Raw genomic sequence first — 16,025 nt, 5'->3', positions numbered from 1 at the left:
ATGAAAATTATGACAGATACTTAGTTCATAAATCTCTGGGTAGTCTTGGGCAAAATGCGATCAGTAATAACTTTGTTTCCACAGAGACAGGATCCTACCTCAGGAAGCCAAGGGGCTTTTAGGGCAAACCAAAGAAATCAGTATACAACATGTGTGAAATATGTGTTAAACATCCTAAGAATATTTAAGGACAAAGCAAAGAAATCATTGTATAGTAGGAATGAAATATGTGTTAAACATCCTCAGAATGTGGTCACGTATCATATTTAGATCCCAAGAAAGGTAATTTGTGGGACATTTGTGAACTTTGCAGTAAGCACATTGTGTATTGCAGATAGCATTTGCATGTGCATGTCAGGGCCTAGATCCTAGGATAAACTTGTTGGAGAGTTTACAGCGTATTGCTTAGAGACCCATTGGCCCAATTTTCTACCTCTGAAAATTAAAAACTATAAAGGAAATATTATGATGTCATGAGCATCATATTATCATGTATTTTGTTCTTCGATCTCAAGAAAGCTATTGTTAGATAATTATTCAACATTCACAACTCTAGATTTATTTCTTAAAACATTGTTAAAGATGACGACTGTAAATTATATAAATAGTTTTTTGCAATATCAATTCTGAAAACAAATCAAAAATATGCTCTGCATGTTGAAGGCATTGTTGAAGATATACTAGTGTACAAAGTTATTTATTTTTGTCTCTTAGAGGCACCATGTATCTCAGTCCAATGCTAAAGTACCTTAAATTATTTCTTTAGAGACATTTAAAACCTACAGAATATATACACACTACGGCTTGCCATAGGGTCTTTGCATATAGGCCCATAAATATTTGCATTTGTATTTTATTAGTTCTTGTCCCATGTAAGAATAAATCATTCATTCTTAGACTACATCTGTTTTATACATCTACTTAGTCTAGATCTACAGCTCTGCCTGACACAGTCTTGATTTTCAAAATGCAATCAGATACATAAGGTATGTTTATTTTTACTGTCTCATTTCACAAAGGACGTAACAAACGTATTTTAGCACTTGTAATCTCTCACTTAAAATATAACCAGATACCTTCTCATTATATTTCTTCAATTTTGTGAATAATTCCTTTATCTAAATAAGTTACAATCACAGTTTTAAATTTTACGAGTGGAAAGATAAATAATTGAGTTTGGAGGTGCACCACAGTGGTAGGGAATGCTTAGCATGTGTGAAGCCTTAGGTTCAATCTTCAATACCTACAAAAATATGACATAAGTAAGTAAAGCTAGTATTTGCTTTATAATTGCAAGATCATAAATTTATTCATTTTTATTATTTATTTTCTGTACTAGAGGTCAAATGCCACACCCACACTCTATTGAGCTACACCTCCAACCCAGAAAGATGTTTTTGAACAGACGGTTTGTTCAAACCAAGGTGGCTTATACGTGTTAACTGGTACCAGAATAATTTGTAGACTGCAGATAAACCCGCTCACAGAAAATAAGCACACAGAAGAAAATACTCTGCTTTGTAGTGTTTGCCAAGTTCTCAGGTGTAGACAGGTTCATCCTTGACAACTGATGCATGCTTTTATTACATTGTTTCATCAAAGAAATATTTACATTGGAATCTCTAAATCCTTGCATGTGCATGCACCACTCAATACAACGGTACATATTTTGATTGTTCCTTAGTACTTACGGCATCTGGGAGGAGCAGTCGCTCTTAGGACACGAACAGTGTCCTTATGATGAGGGGTAAGAGAACACTATCTGGTAACTTCGACTTTCTTTTCTTGGGGAGATTGAGTTGGAAACAGATTTTGACAGAAGTGGATACTTCAACAGCTTCATGTTTCCTCTAGAAGGATTATGATCATGGTGAACTCCACTGAACAAAATTGTAAACATCAAGCTCTTCAAAACCATGGTAGCCATCATTCTCCCTAAAAAGTGAGATCCATAGACCAGCAATCCATAACACAGATAAAATCCAGTCTTTTAGCTGAGTCTCTGTCTCCATCTGTGAGGTCACAGGATTATGATGCTTTTCTTAGCATTAATTCAATCTGGGAAAATTTTAGTTTCTTCACAATATCCAGTGAGCTCTCACCCTCCTGGGGAGAAAAAATTAATCACAGTTATTTACTTCTAATACATCCAAATGCCAATGGAAAAGGTTTACTAAACAGTGATTGACTCGTAGACATAGTTAAAGCTTTAAATGTCATTTAGTTCTAAGAGTCACGGGGTAACTTTGTCCCTTAATAAGAACCATCAGCTTTCCTGTTATTCTCATGGGAGACAACGAAGGCAATGAACGTGTTTCAACATAAGGCTTACATGAGATGAGGCATCTAGGATGACTTCTGACCATGGTTCTCAGATCCTTACCTTATTTTTTATCATGGGGTCTGCATGGGCTTGCAGAAGCAGAGGGATGAGAGTCTGGTTTTTCATTTTGCAGGCATAATGTAGAGCAGTGCAGCCATACTGAAATACAAAGGGCCAACATCTGAGCTCATCCGTCAGGCTCTCCACAAACTTCAGGAAGTTGTTTCCCTAGCAACTATTCAGTGTGCAGTGCACAGATAAGCAAAAGCCAGATCTGTGGGCACCTGTATTTCTCATACTGAAATACCTTAACTCTGCTGTTTCACTATGCATGTTAAGACTCTAGAAGCCATTTATCTATTCCTCCTTTTTATTTTCTGTTCCAAATTAAAGGATGTAATGTATACAAGTCTGCTGAGATACTAGGCTGTTGTCCCTTCATAATTCTATATTCCTGGTTCATTATTCTATCATCTTTTTCCTTAAGAATTTCCACACAGACCTTTCTACAAATACATCGTTTGGTTCCTGGTCATAGCCTCAGTCTGAACAAGGTACATGATCACATCACTACAGAGCATCTGTAAGATTATAGCAGTTTGACATTGAAATCCATACTCAGTTTGTTATACTTAACATTATATACTTTAAAGTGGTGGTTATACTCTGATACTACCAATTTCGATTATTAACTATAGTTAATAATTGGTGTTTCAAGTTTTGCCTTTCAAATATAAAAAAACCTTATGCTTTGGGTAAGTAAAGAAATAACATTTCAAACTATCAAGACTAACAGAAGCTTTTCCACTGGAATTTCTCCTAAAATTATATGATATAATGCACTTTTTATTAGGTGGTGGCATTATTAGTGATATGTCTAGCTGTGACTCTTTCCACACAAAATAGTATCTAACTAATTGAAAATATGAAACATTGCATTATGTGCAGTTAGGACATGGGTCACAATGTTCACATCGTTTTTGAAACATGATATGTATGTGCACAGGCACATTTGTGTGCTAGGCAGATAATAATATCTCTATCTTGATATAGATGCACATATAATTAGGTAGGAAAATACTCAAGAGAAATTTGTGTCACCTGCACAATTTTTAATTCTTTTAGTTAAATGACAAGACCAAGCAAAACCTTCAAGAGTCCTTTACTGAACCTATAATAATCTTACTTAATAAAATTTCAAAGATGTTTAAGAAAATAAATTACTCCAAAATTCTTCTTGAAATAAAGGAAAACATATTTCATAGGCATATTATCTTGTGCTATCCCTCTCCCTTTCTTTCTCCATCTCCTCTCCCTTTCCCTCTCTCTTTCTCTCCCTCATGCACATACTCACACACAACTGCATCAATTCAAACACAATTGAAATATAAACAAAGGTAAAATAAGAAGTGGAAGCAGGGATGAGAACATAATCTCTACCACTACACAATGGTAATACACACAGTGTCACAAATACAATGATAGGTTTTAGAATCAAATTTCAACCTCCTTTCTTAATTAAACACTGGGAACCTAAAGCTTTACTGTATTACTATAAGAAATTGAGTGCCATAAAAATATACTTTTGACCTATTCTGAGCCATTAAAGGAAAAGATGAGTGCCATGGTGCAGCAGTAAATGTATAAACAGAATTTTGTTACAGGAAAGGGTAGGTGGCGTAACACCTGTGACCACTACCCTTAGCAATCCTGGGATCTTTCTCTAACCTTTGTTCTAATCAGACTTTCATTTGCGAAAGGGGTCTCTGGAGCTGAACTTGATGGTGCGTGTATACCTGCAATCCCAACTATATTTGGCAAGGTGGAGAAAGAAGGATAACCATTTTAGGCCAGCCTTGGCAAAAACACATGACCATATCTGAAAAATAAGGAAAAAAGGACGAGGAATATGTAGCTCAAGTGATTAGCACCTGTCTAGGAAGCACAGGCCCTGAGTTCAAACTTCAGGATCATGTATAATTTAAATTAAATAGAGACAGATAGATTGAGAAATTCTCTCTGCTAGTGGTTGGGATCTGGGCTACAGAAAGGCTGTTAATATCCATGGAGCATTTACTATGCGCCAAGCTCTTTGCTACATGCTTCACAGAAACCCATTCTATAAGACAGTTGCTATCAATACCGCCCCCCACCCCCGTAGCTTTACAAATGAGGAAACAGAAAGTCAAATAAGTTTGTAACTTCCTGAATCCCTCATAAGTAAAAGGTGCCAAACTTCGATTTGCACACTGGCATTATAACTCCAGCTTCTTGATACTGGGGACTGTATTTGGTTATTAGAGCCTCCAATTTCCTTAACTTCTTACCAATATCAAAGACTTTTCTTTTCAAAATGTCCTATAATCAATAAAGATTTTATTCTCATGATTTTATTATAAGAACATGAATAACCCTAAAGCTGCCTAGCTAGCAGTGAGAAAAATAAAAGAAACTAAATGTAAAATAGAGCAAGCACTTCGATAAGTGATAATCACATGAGTTGTAAAAAGCACTTCAGAATTTTTTTTCTGATGGCTGAAAATACACTTACACAGTCTGTAGCATTCACTTCCACACCAGCATCGAGGAGCATTCGTACGAGATACTCATTCTGCTTTGTCTTTGATACCTATTAAAAACAAGCATAAGAGTTGTATTACAAACATTTATTCCATCTTGTGCCTCAGACTAATTTATTCAAGTTTTGTCTTCTACTTGCAATATGACTAGATCCCCACAGAATAATACTCAAGGTATTATTCTGCCAAAGATCCGTGCAATTCAGTTCATCAAGGTGAAAGATGACTTCAGACCCTCTACAAATACCCTCAGTGTTCACTGACTTCTAACTCAAAACCTTTCAGATTTGTCTTCTAACTTATGTGACTCTTGAACATCAGAGAAAAACATACAGAGCCAGTACTCCTCAGACAGAATAAAGGGAAAAATGTATGAAGAAAATTATATTTCCAGTAGTCAGGGTTTCAGCTTACTTCAGATGTTTCTTAGTTGAGATTACATGATTTTTCTTAGTGCACCTCACACAGAGTATTGTATCATTGCTTTATCTTCCTCTGTTACTTTTCTTCTCACTTATATCATAGCATCACTTGCAGATTAGAAACATCTTTAACGATGGGTCCCAATTAATAATGGTTCCATTTATGATTTTTTCAACTTTGTGTTGGATGGAAAGTGGAGGACATTCAGAATAAATCAGGCTTTTGAATTTTTTAATTTCGGTCTTTTCCTGAGCTAGTACTAGGCAGCATGAGGCTGGGCAGTGGCAGAGAGCTGCACCTCCCGGTCAGTCATGTGATCACAAGGGGAAACAGCTTTTATTCTATCATGTAGCTCAATTGTAATGTTTGGTAGGCTAGGCCTATTAAGTGAATGTTCTGTTTGACATTTCCATCCTATGAGAGCTTCATTGGGTTGTGATGCCATCAATAGTCAAGGAGCACCTGAACAAGCCAAGGACTTAGTTTCTTACTATTTCTTGACAATATCTCACTGTCTAGCAACACATGATAAATCATAGATGACTCTTCCCTCTTTGTCCCAACATTGTACTCACCATGAGGAAATAACCAATCAGCAGGACAGGCATCAAAAGGACAATAAGTAGATAATCAAAGAAAGTAAATCTTTTCTTCACGGCATAATGCAAGCAGGTTCTCTCTTTCTACAAATTAAGCAAAGAACTCTTTGTTTCAAAATTTTACATTTCAGATTATCATATCAAAAAGTTTAGTTTATGCTTTAAAATTTTTTTAATGTACCAAAAACACCTTTTTGCTTGTTTTCTGATCAGTAAGCTCAGGTTTCCATGAATAGAACTGTTAATCAATCCAGTGTAAAGGAAATCTGCAGTAGCAAATAATAGAGGTGAATGTACATTTAAGAAGTTATCAGAGGGCAGATTCTCACGCTCATTGTAGTTTTTAAAGAAAATAGATAAGATGTATGAAGAGGAAAAGAGAGGAAGAATGCAACCAAGAAACCAGTGTATGTCCTACAAAATTAAGAAGACTGGAAGAAGGGGCGGAGAGGAGAGGGACAGAGGGGTGACATTGATCAAAATACATTCTACCCAGCCAAATGAATAAATTATTCTTTTCTACCTCAGCAATACATGATAAATCACAAAACATGCTTGCTGATTTTACTCCATTGCATTTTTTGTTCAATAAAATGTCCTTATTGTATTCCAAAAATTGGGAAAAAAAATAGAACCATGGATATTAGAAGCTACAAGCAATGATAAAATAAAATTGAGGAATAGGAATGTAAAACAATTCCAGAGACAAGAAATCTTAGAAATTCCTAATTATTATTTATTATGCACAATTACACTTCCCACTAATGTGTCACAGCTCACCTGGTTTTTAAGGTTGACATTAGCGTTTCTTTTTAAAAGGAAGGAAATGATTCTGACATGTCCTCTCCTGCAGGCACAGATGAGAGGAGTATCTCCATTGAAGCCATCTTGAATGTTGATATAGTTGTTGTCTGTTTTTACCCATTGCCACACTTGTCCCAAGTCATTCTGGTAGGCTGCCTGGCAGATAGGCTGAATAGAGAGAAACAGAAACAGTTCTTGAAATACACATATCGTAAATCCACAAAAAGGAGAAGCCACCATTTTCTAAATCACTTGAAATATATTTCCAAATTGTAACATATTGCTATGTATGCTAAACTTTAAAAAAAATCCTCTCAGCTATACCTTGCTATAAACCTGGAATAAGCATTAGCCCATGAGAAAGCTCTTACATTTTCCAAACTTGCTGAGGAAGTGTAACTAGACAAGCACTGAGTAGAAAGAATGTTGGGATGAATGGGTGAAAGGCTATATATCTGACTTATTTAGGATATTATATGTTATGCTTTCAAATAAATAGGACTGTCAGGAAAGCATGATTTGTCTAAAGCGAAAATAAATAAATGTGTGAGGGGGAGGGAGGAGTTCAGGAATGAATTGATGACAAAACAAGAACTGCAAGTTCCGGAAGTGGCTCTGTACTCGAGGCACTTACCATAGTTGAAAAACAATGGTATTAGACAGCGCAGATTCTGTGTACAAAAAAATACTACAAAGACCTTTCTGAAAGTACAGTTTCAGTTTAGTGGCAATGCTACCCTCATCTTGCCAACTTCTCCTGTTGGAAACTTTTATTCTACAAATAATTAAACCATATTCCACACCCACCACCCAGACTACTCTCCTGTCTACTCCCTCTGACTAAACAAATCCCTCAATCTGCCTTCATTTCCACTTTATCCAAAAAGTCTTCCTTGTCTCCCAGATTTTGTATTACTTCTTTACTTTTCTTTCTTTTTTTTTTTTTGCTGGTCATGGGGCCTGGACTCTGGGCCTGGGCACTGTCCCTCAGCTCTTCAGCTCAAGGCTAGTGCACTACCACTTGAGCCACAGTGCCACTTATGGCTTTTTCTGCATATGTGATGCTGAGGAATCGAACCCAGGGCCTCATGCATGCAAGGCAAGCGCTCTATCACTGAGCCACCTTCCCAGCCCCAGATTTTGTATTACTTCTATCTCCACCTCTTCTCCAAATTATGTACAACCATGTGTTCTGAGCTGACATAAGTCAGAAGCAGGTTGAGGTGGCACTGAGACAGGGCAGGCACTTGAGTCCAGGCTACAAACCTTGCACTGACACTATATCCACTCCACTCCCCACTACATCCCCAACATTCGACACAGCGCAGGGCATGTAGCAGGCCAACATGAATATTTTTACACTGACTATATGGGGACATTTCTTAAAGAGCAACAAAATAAGTTGCTTTTTATGAACAATACTTAATAGCATTTAAGATGGTATATCTGGCCTATGAGCATGCTCAATTTATTGATGTTATTATTGTTTATTAAGTCCTTTTTGTCTCTATTTGAGACAAATCTCAGATGTGAGCATTCCTAGGGGTTAAGATGAAGTACTAATGTTCTACAAGAGAGAAAGGTGACAACGGTTCACAACTAGAAGAGAGGCACTCTAAGCTTCCAACACAAAGAAATGATAGATCATGAAGGAGTTTTGAAAATGCTAATTCTGTTGATTTGGTTATTATTACACATGTATCAAATTTTTTTAATTTAATTTTATTTTATTTGAGAAGATACTGTACAGAGGGGTTACAATTACATGGGCAGGATAATGCATACATTTCTTACCAAGCATTGCAGCCTCCTCCTTTGTTTACCCTTCACCTCCCTTCCCAGCCTCCCCCCTCCCCCCCACCCAATCATACTCCCCCTCCCCCCCTACTCCGACATTGTAAAGCTGGTTTTGACATGATATTTTGTACTTCTCATTGTTGCAACAGGTCCACCTGAATCCTTAAACGACTTGTTTGTCCCCGTCTCCTCCACATGTTATACTGACATCAAATATAGTGAAAGCGGGGGTTACACTGTGGGGGAGGGACATACAAAGCAACAAAGAAATAATCTTATAAATGCATTAGAGCACATGCATCAAATTTTCACACTGTACCACGTTATTATGATCATTAAAAAGTATGCAACAGCTGGTGGCTCCCTCCTGTAATCCTAGCTACTCAGGTGAATGAGATCTGAGGATCAAAGTTTGCTCCCGACCAAGGCCAACAGATCCAAAAGCCTCCTCTCTCTAATTAACCAGCAAAATTCCATAAGTGGAGGAGATATGGCTTAAGTAGTACAGTGCCAGCCTTGAACAACCAGAAAAAAAAAGCTAAGTAAGAAGCACAAATCTCTAGTACTCATACAAACAACAACAACAACAAAAATTGCAAAATAGCTGGGTACCTATAATCTCACTACTCCAGAAAGTAAAGGCAAGAGGATGGTAATTTTCAGGCCAACCTGAGCTACATAGTGAGACCTTACTTCAAAAGAATAAAAATGAATTTAAAAATTAAAAGGAGGATGGAGGAAGAGAGGGGAAGGAAGGGGAGGAGGAAGATTTCCAGAAAAGGAAGGTCGATCCAGAGGTTTCATAAACTGACAGAGCAAAAAAACAGAATACAGTGTTTATTGTGGAAGTAAATATTTGGGTTCCAGACAGCTCCACCAAGTAACATCTGTGTTACTTCAACAGCTTACCTCAACACATTTTGCTGAGCTTCCTTCTCCATTTAATAACCATTCTTTCCTTATTACGTTACAGAAACAATTAAATGTGAGTGCATAGACTAAGCACTTAGCTCAGATCTGACTCATACAAAACCTTCAATTAGTGATAGCTAGCTACTCATAATTATTACAGTATAAGGAGCTGGTGAAAATGGACAGAGATGATTAAAAAGAGCAGATCATTGTTCAAACAGAGTAAAGGAAAAAAAAATAGGATAGAGAGCAAAGAATGAATCTAGCCTTATTATCCAGAAGGAAGATTGTGGTTCCATGGCCAAAGCAGGAGAAAAGAACAGATAGAACTTGAGACTTACTAAAATACTTTGCCACAGTCTGAGATCTGATCCTCAGGGTTGATGTTAATGTGGAATTACCACGAGTACATAGATTGGTTGGTAGATAACTAGATTAACATGCCTTTGATGTTAAGATAGATAAATGAGTTAGGGGCACAGGAGATGGGATTACGCCAGAGAAGAGGCTCTTTCACGAGGTAGAGAAGATGAGAAATGTCTGCATGAGCAAAACAAAAGTGTGCAATGGATTTAAGCATCCATTTGCAGACCTAAACCAGTAAGCTGAAGCCAAGAATGCTGGTTTGTGACATTGTTTGTGATATTGTCAGGGAAAGATAAAGTGAAGAGCATGAAGAGTTTATAGAGTCTGTCCCATTCTCCAGGAAAATGAGAGGAGAGTGATTTATCACAAAATTCAGAATAAGTGAGCGCCTTAAGTAGCCAGATGGATGGAGATGAATGGACTTGAAATAAGAGACAAATAAACACAAAGGGAAGAATTACGGTATATATACTACTATGTACATTATGTGCCGTAATGTGCGCTAGGGCTAGTGTAAGACCCAGATGTGGGGAAACCCTTTAGTAGAATATCAGCTAAAAAAAAAATCTCTGCTTCCTGTAACTCTATTGAGATAGACTAATATTAAAATTGTCCATATGCCAGGCGCTGGTAGTTCATGCCGAGCTACTCAGGAGGCTGAGATATAAGGATTAAAGTTCAAAGTCCATCTGGGTAAAAAGTCCATCATATTCTTATATTCAATTAGCCACCAGAAAACCAGAAGTAGATCTGTGGCTAAAGGGGTGGAGCACTAGCTTTGAGTGAAAAAAAAATCTCCTGGACAGTGCCCAGGTTCTGAGTTCAGTGCCCAGGCCCCATGACTGAAAAATAAATAAAATTTGTCCATAGTTACCATACTTTGTTTTTCTTGCATCAAATGGGACAATTCTTGCTAGAATAAATGCTCTAAATAATGCTTCCAGGATTTGCTCAATCTGACCATTTGTGTGGAAACAATGAGGATTAAATGCATTCTTCATGATACTTCTTCAAGAGCAAAAATTGCATGCCGCTGAAATCTCACTCTGTCCACATCCCATACTGATTTTCCCAGAATTAAAATATAAGAAGTGTTTAGTCTGGAGCCAATGGCTCAGACTTGTAGTCCTAGTCAAGAAGCTGATATTGATCAAGATGTGTTGTATTCATAAACCCATAGGTTGAATTGAAATCCCTTTGGACAGCTATGTAAAGATAATAATTAGAAACTAAATTAATTAGTTAAATACATAAAATAAAGAGGTTAATATGTACATAGCTTTTGACCTTTTCTGCTTGTCCCAAACATATACTAGTTATTGCAAATAAGGAAAACCATGGGATCTATGTTTCTTTGGGCCTGGTTTATGTCACTTAATATAATTTTTTCCAAGTTTTTCCATTTCCTAACAAATGGGGTGATGTCATTTTTTCTGATAGAGGCATAGAATTATATATCACATTTTCTTGATCCCTTCATCTACTGAGGGGCATCTGGGTTGGTTCCATATCTTAGCTATGGTAAATAATGCTGTAATAAACATAGCTGTGCTGGTAGCTTTAGTATGGTCTGTTTTGTGATCATTTGGGTAAATGCCCAAAAGTGGGATTGCTGGGACAAGCAGAAAAGGTCAAAAGCTATGTGCATATGACCAGATAAGATGATGTTAAAAAACAAATCGTTTAAATAGGGATACAGGTGGACCCATTGCAACAATGAGACGTACAAGTCGTTATGTCGAAAGCGAACTTTACAACTTTGGTGGGGGGGGGGGGAGGAGGGTTGGGGGGGAGCAAGGGAAAATGGGATGGGAAGGGGAAACAAAGGAGGAGGCTACAATGCTTGATAAGAAATGTACTCATTATCTTGCTCATGTAATTGTAACCCCTCTATACAGTATTTTCACAATAAAAAAAAAACTAAAAAAAAGATGATATTAAGCAAAATGAACCCCAAGATAGGGACACAAGTGGTTTTTTCTTTCTTGCTATTGTTTCTAACATATTTATAATGTACCATGTAATTTTATGTTTCTTTGTATGTTCCTCCCCCATGGTATAACCCTTGTTGTCACTGTATTTGATGTCGGTGCCCTGCATCTTGCATATATACTTCTCTAATTTGGGGAGGGGAAGGGAAAAAACAAAATGCTTAAATAAAGATATAGGTTGACCCACTGTAACAATGAGATGCGCAAGACACTATGTTGAAAAACAAACTTCACAATTTGGGAGGGGGAGACAGTATAGTTGTGGAGGTGGGAGGGAAAGGAAGGTAGGAGAAAACAAAGGAGGAGGTAACAATGCTTGATAGGAAATGTACTCATTACATTGCTCATGTAACTGTAACCCCTCTGTACAGTACTTTTACAATAAAAAAGTATTAAGAAAAATAAAGAGGTTAAAATGGAAGGATCAAGGTTTCAAGCCAACCCAGGTAGACAAATCTTAGATGATTTTATCTCCACCTAACCAACAATAACAAACAAACAAACAAAAATGTGGAGGTATGGCTTATTGGTATATTGTGGACATTGAGTGAAAAATATAAACAAGGGCTCAAGGTCTTGTGTTTGTGGACAGTATGATACACACTCAGCATGTGATTCATGACCTAATTTATTTACCAATCAGAGCTGGAAAAACATCTGATGTTACCTTCATAACATAGAACGAACTGAACTGCTTGTACCATTATGGCTACCCAAAACAAAACTTTCCCCAAACCAGTCCCATTTTCTAGTAGTGTGTCCCCAAAATTTGAGTTTCCCAAACTCTTCATGTAAGGTAGGCTTATGTGGAACATTGCCTGAGGCTCAGAGGACTTGGCTCATTGTTTATTAGCCATCTCTACACTGATACTTCACTAATTCTAATGTTCCATTAAATGTGAAGATTTGTGATTTTTGAAAATGAAAATTCCTTCCTTCTTCCTATCCTCCCTCCCTTCCATCTTCCCTCCCTTGTTTCCTTTCTTTTTTTTCCTTCCTACTTTCTTTCCTTTCTCCCTTCCTTCTCTCCTTTTTCCCTTCCTTCTTTTCTTCCTCTCTTCCTTCTTCCCTCTTTCCCTTCTTCCCTCCTCCCTCCCTGCTTCCTTTGTTTTTCCTTTAACTTTCTAATATTGCATCCTAGAAAATGTCACTACATGCCAAACAGAAATTGGTTTCCATTAGAGCGGCCATCTGCAACTTCTGTTCCTGACACACGCCCTTCATTTACCTTTCCAATAGAAGATTCTTTGCAATACCCTCTACTCTTGCCACTTTAACCTCATTCTGTAATCAGCACATCGGCAATTCCTTGTTTTTGAATATTTCTTACTCATCTGTACAGAAATGAAAATCTTGATGTCACTAAACAGAGCCATCCTATTTTATAACATGATCTTGATACCCACTGAAGGTCAATTACTGATGAGGCTACAAAATCATTAACAAATAGAGCTAACACACACACACACACACACACACACACACACACACACACACACACACACACACACACCACAATCCTCCCACCTGATCTTAAACATAGTATAGAGAAACATTGTTTTTTTTTCAGACTATCTGCGTCAGAATTCCAAAGGATGAGACCACACTTTCCCCTGAATTCATACAGAATTCCAACCAGCAAACAGAAAATGTAACCAGTATTTCCTTCCACGAACTCAGAAAACCTAAGCTGACTCACTTCTCTTCAGTAATTTTATCCATAACTCAAGTCATATTATTAGTCCTAGGTATTTCACAACACACTATGAGTCTAGGACTCAAAATATATAACGTCATGGGGAAATAATGAGAACTTACTTGCCAAATAGAAAAAAAAATTCTGAAAGGATTAAAACTTCCCAGGTAACTCATGTGTTTCATACTATTGCTGCTAGAGCACATAGACAAGCAAGCAGCATGATACTAAAGGGCCTAGTAACTGCCCAATTATGAGACTGGGTTGCACAACATTTATTTCAAACATACCTTATACTATGTGTGATTCAATATTAATCATGAGCTTTGAAGTTACTTATGAGATTTTAGGTAACTTTGGACTTTTTACAGGGTGTGGTATGTGTGTGTGCATGTGTTATACTTTTTGATAACTTTAAACAAAATTCTAAGGAAGCTTGTCCTCATTATGATTGAAAAATAAAATCTTCTTATTGACATTTAGAAATAATTAAACATGCCTTGCTTTGCCTTACTGTGACTCAAGCCATTGCCAGACTCACACTCAACCAACTGACAATTGCTCTGCTCTTATAGAGACTTTACTAAGTATCTTATCTTTAAGAAGTTGTACAAAGGAGTTGCCATTGAACAAATCACTTCATGAATGCAGCTAGTCAATGTCAGCCTTTTCACATTCTCACCCACCCTGCCCAACTTGCCCCTTCCCTCATTTTCCTAATTTTTAGGTTATATATTGAACTTGTTTGCCATTTAACGAAGCAGTTTATGTGTACAATGTATGTTCATCTGTGTTACTCCTTCAACATCTTCATCCCTTAGACTCACGCCTTCCCTAATTGTTCTCAATTCTGTGGTATATACAAGGAATTATTGCCTGCATTTCCCACCTTGTTCCCTTCATTTGGGGCCAATGAGAGAGGGATACAGAAGTTTTTTTTTTCTCCTTAATGCAGCTGTTCTCAGGGCCCAGGCAAGAACTTGGCCTCCCAGTGTGGCCCATGGACCAGCAGAATAAGCATTAAGAAGCAGAGATGTGTGGGTTGTAGGTCTCATCAGACCCAGAAGGAAAATTTGCACTTGAATAAGACCTATAAAGTATCTATGTACATATTAATATTTGAAAAGCTCTGCTCTAGAGTAGTATTTTTCTTTCTTGGGATGGTGGTAAAATGATCATCCACATGAGAATCATCTTCCATTCTCCTTTTAAAATGTCATTTGCTGGACCCCAAACCACAGGACAAATAGAACAGGCTTGCCGGGGTAGGTAGAACCTCTTTATGAGACTAAAGTCATTGAAAAAGACATATTCTTAATTTTAGAATGATAGAGTGATCAAACCACACACACACATACACACACACACACATACACACACACACACACCAGGCATAGCATTCAGAATAAGATCAATTTAATTGTTTTTTATATTAGAAAATTAAAACTGGCCCAGGAGATTCCTTTGAGCACAGAGAATGGAATGCAGACTGACTAGTTAATTGTGTCAGGGAGAAGGAATAAATTATGAAAAATAATGTTATTAAGCCACTTGCACTCGTAACATTACTCTCTGTGGTCCATGAAATATTATCAAAACTTTATTTGATGCTAATAAGTTACTTTCAATAAAAAAATAATTTTCATTTCTATCAGTTATGCAAGAAAATGCTCAAAATCTCAAAAGTATACTGTGTTTCAACCTGTTCTGTATTCCTGTTAACAATTTTTCAATAACCAAGCTGAAAGGTTAGTCTTGTCATGCAGTTCCATAGAATAAGTCCATCTTTCCAATCATATACAATACCTATTTCCCCTTTGGATGTTTAACATGAGGACACCACAGCTTCTAACTAACATTTTAGTATTTCAAAGTAACTTGTGTTAAACACACACATTTATGACATATATATGTATATATCAAACATACAAACACACAGGTCTTTACTTTTATTTTCCTGTCTGAATGTTCATGAAAGTAAACAGAAGTAAAGGAGACATCTAACAGGTATAGGAAATTATATCTGAAAGCCTGTTAACACCTTTGAAATCCTACTTTCACATCTAGGGCATACCTCAGAATACAGGATTCCCATACTGGTACTTCACGTTGTTTACTTCACTTATACTGCTTCTGGAATCTTCCGGAGTTATATCTGATTAACATCAAAACTCTTCCCGAAGAGAAAGGTCCCCAGCAATCCAAGCGAGTGGCGAGCCCTTTCTTTCCCCGCCTGTTAGTGCTGTTTCGACTATGCACACAGCAACACACCTGGCAGAAACAGCTAATGAAGCAAGGCATCGGCTTACCACGGAATGACCCGGATGGTGTATCATGTCATGTTACAACCGGGGGAGCCAGTTTCTGACTCATATTTGCTCTGTCAGGCAAGAAGGAAGCAAAACTGAGATTGGGAAGGTGGCAAGTTCTTAAATTGGCAGGAAGGACTCAGGGATCAAGATAGAACACTGTATTCAGGACATGTACTCACAGAGATCAAAGTGACAGTAATCAGCTCAGTGACTTACTACGGTT

The 16,025-nt window shown here is 37.3% G+C and overlaps 1 protein-coding gene across 2 annotated transcripts; it reads right to left on the bottom strand.

The window, feature by feature from the left end:
- Positions 1–1,919: 1,919 nt before the first annotated feature.
- On the bottom strand, positions 1,920–15,715 carry Ankrd22 (ankyrin repeat domain 22). Of its 2 annotated transcripts, none has more exons than XM_042689590.1 (6): positions 15,565–15,715; positions 6,705–6,896; positions 5,901–6,008; positions 4,875–4,952; positions 2,384–2,482; positions 1,920–2,106 (listed from the first exon to the last, which is right to left on the bottom strand). In XM_042689590.1, exons 1-6 carry the CDS (start codon positions 15,583–15,585, stop codon positions 2,029–2,031), a joined length of 576 nt encoding a protein of 191 aa, XP_042545524.1. In that variant the 5' UTR covers positions 15,586–15,715; the 3' UTR covers positions 1,920–2,028. The 2 variants fall into 2 exon arrangements, with proteins under 2 accessions (XP_042545524.1, XP_042545525.1); XM_042689591.1 differs by having other exon boundaries at positions 1,920–2,103.
- Between the last annotated feature and the right edge of the window lie 310 nt (positions 15,716–16,025).

Source organism: Dipodomys spectabilis, unplaced genomic scaffold (genome assembly GCF_019054845.1).
Source record: "Dipodomys spectabilis isolate Male_0828 unplaced genomic scaffold, ASM1905484v1 ptg000125l, whole genome shotgun sequence".
In the NCBI taxonomy this organism is placed as follows: domain Eukaryota; kingdom Metazoa; phylum Chordata; class Mammalia; order Rodentia; family Heteromyidae; genus Dipodomys; species Dipodomys spectabilis.
Note: the sequence above shows the minus strand (reverse complement) of the source record. Positions and strands in the feature narration are given on the sequence as shown.

Coding starts and splice junctions, on each gene's coding strand:
- Ankrd22 (XM_042689590.1), bottom strand. CDS start 15,585: ATGGGAATCCTGTATTCTGAG. Junction 6,897..15,564: donor TGGGAATCCTGTATTCTGAG/GTATGCCCTAGA, acceptor CTCTCTATTCAG/CCTATCTGCCAGGCAGCCTA. Junction 2,107..2,383: donor ACCCCATGATAAAAAATAAG/GTAAGGATCTGA, acceptor TTTTCTCCCCAG/GAGGGTGAGAGCTCACTGGA.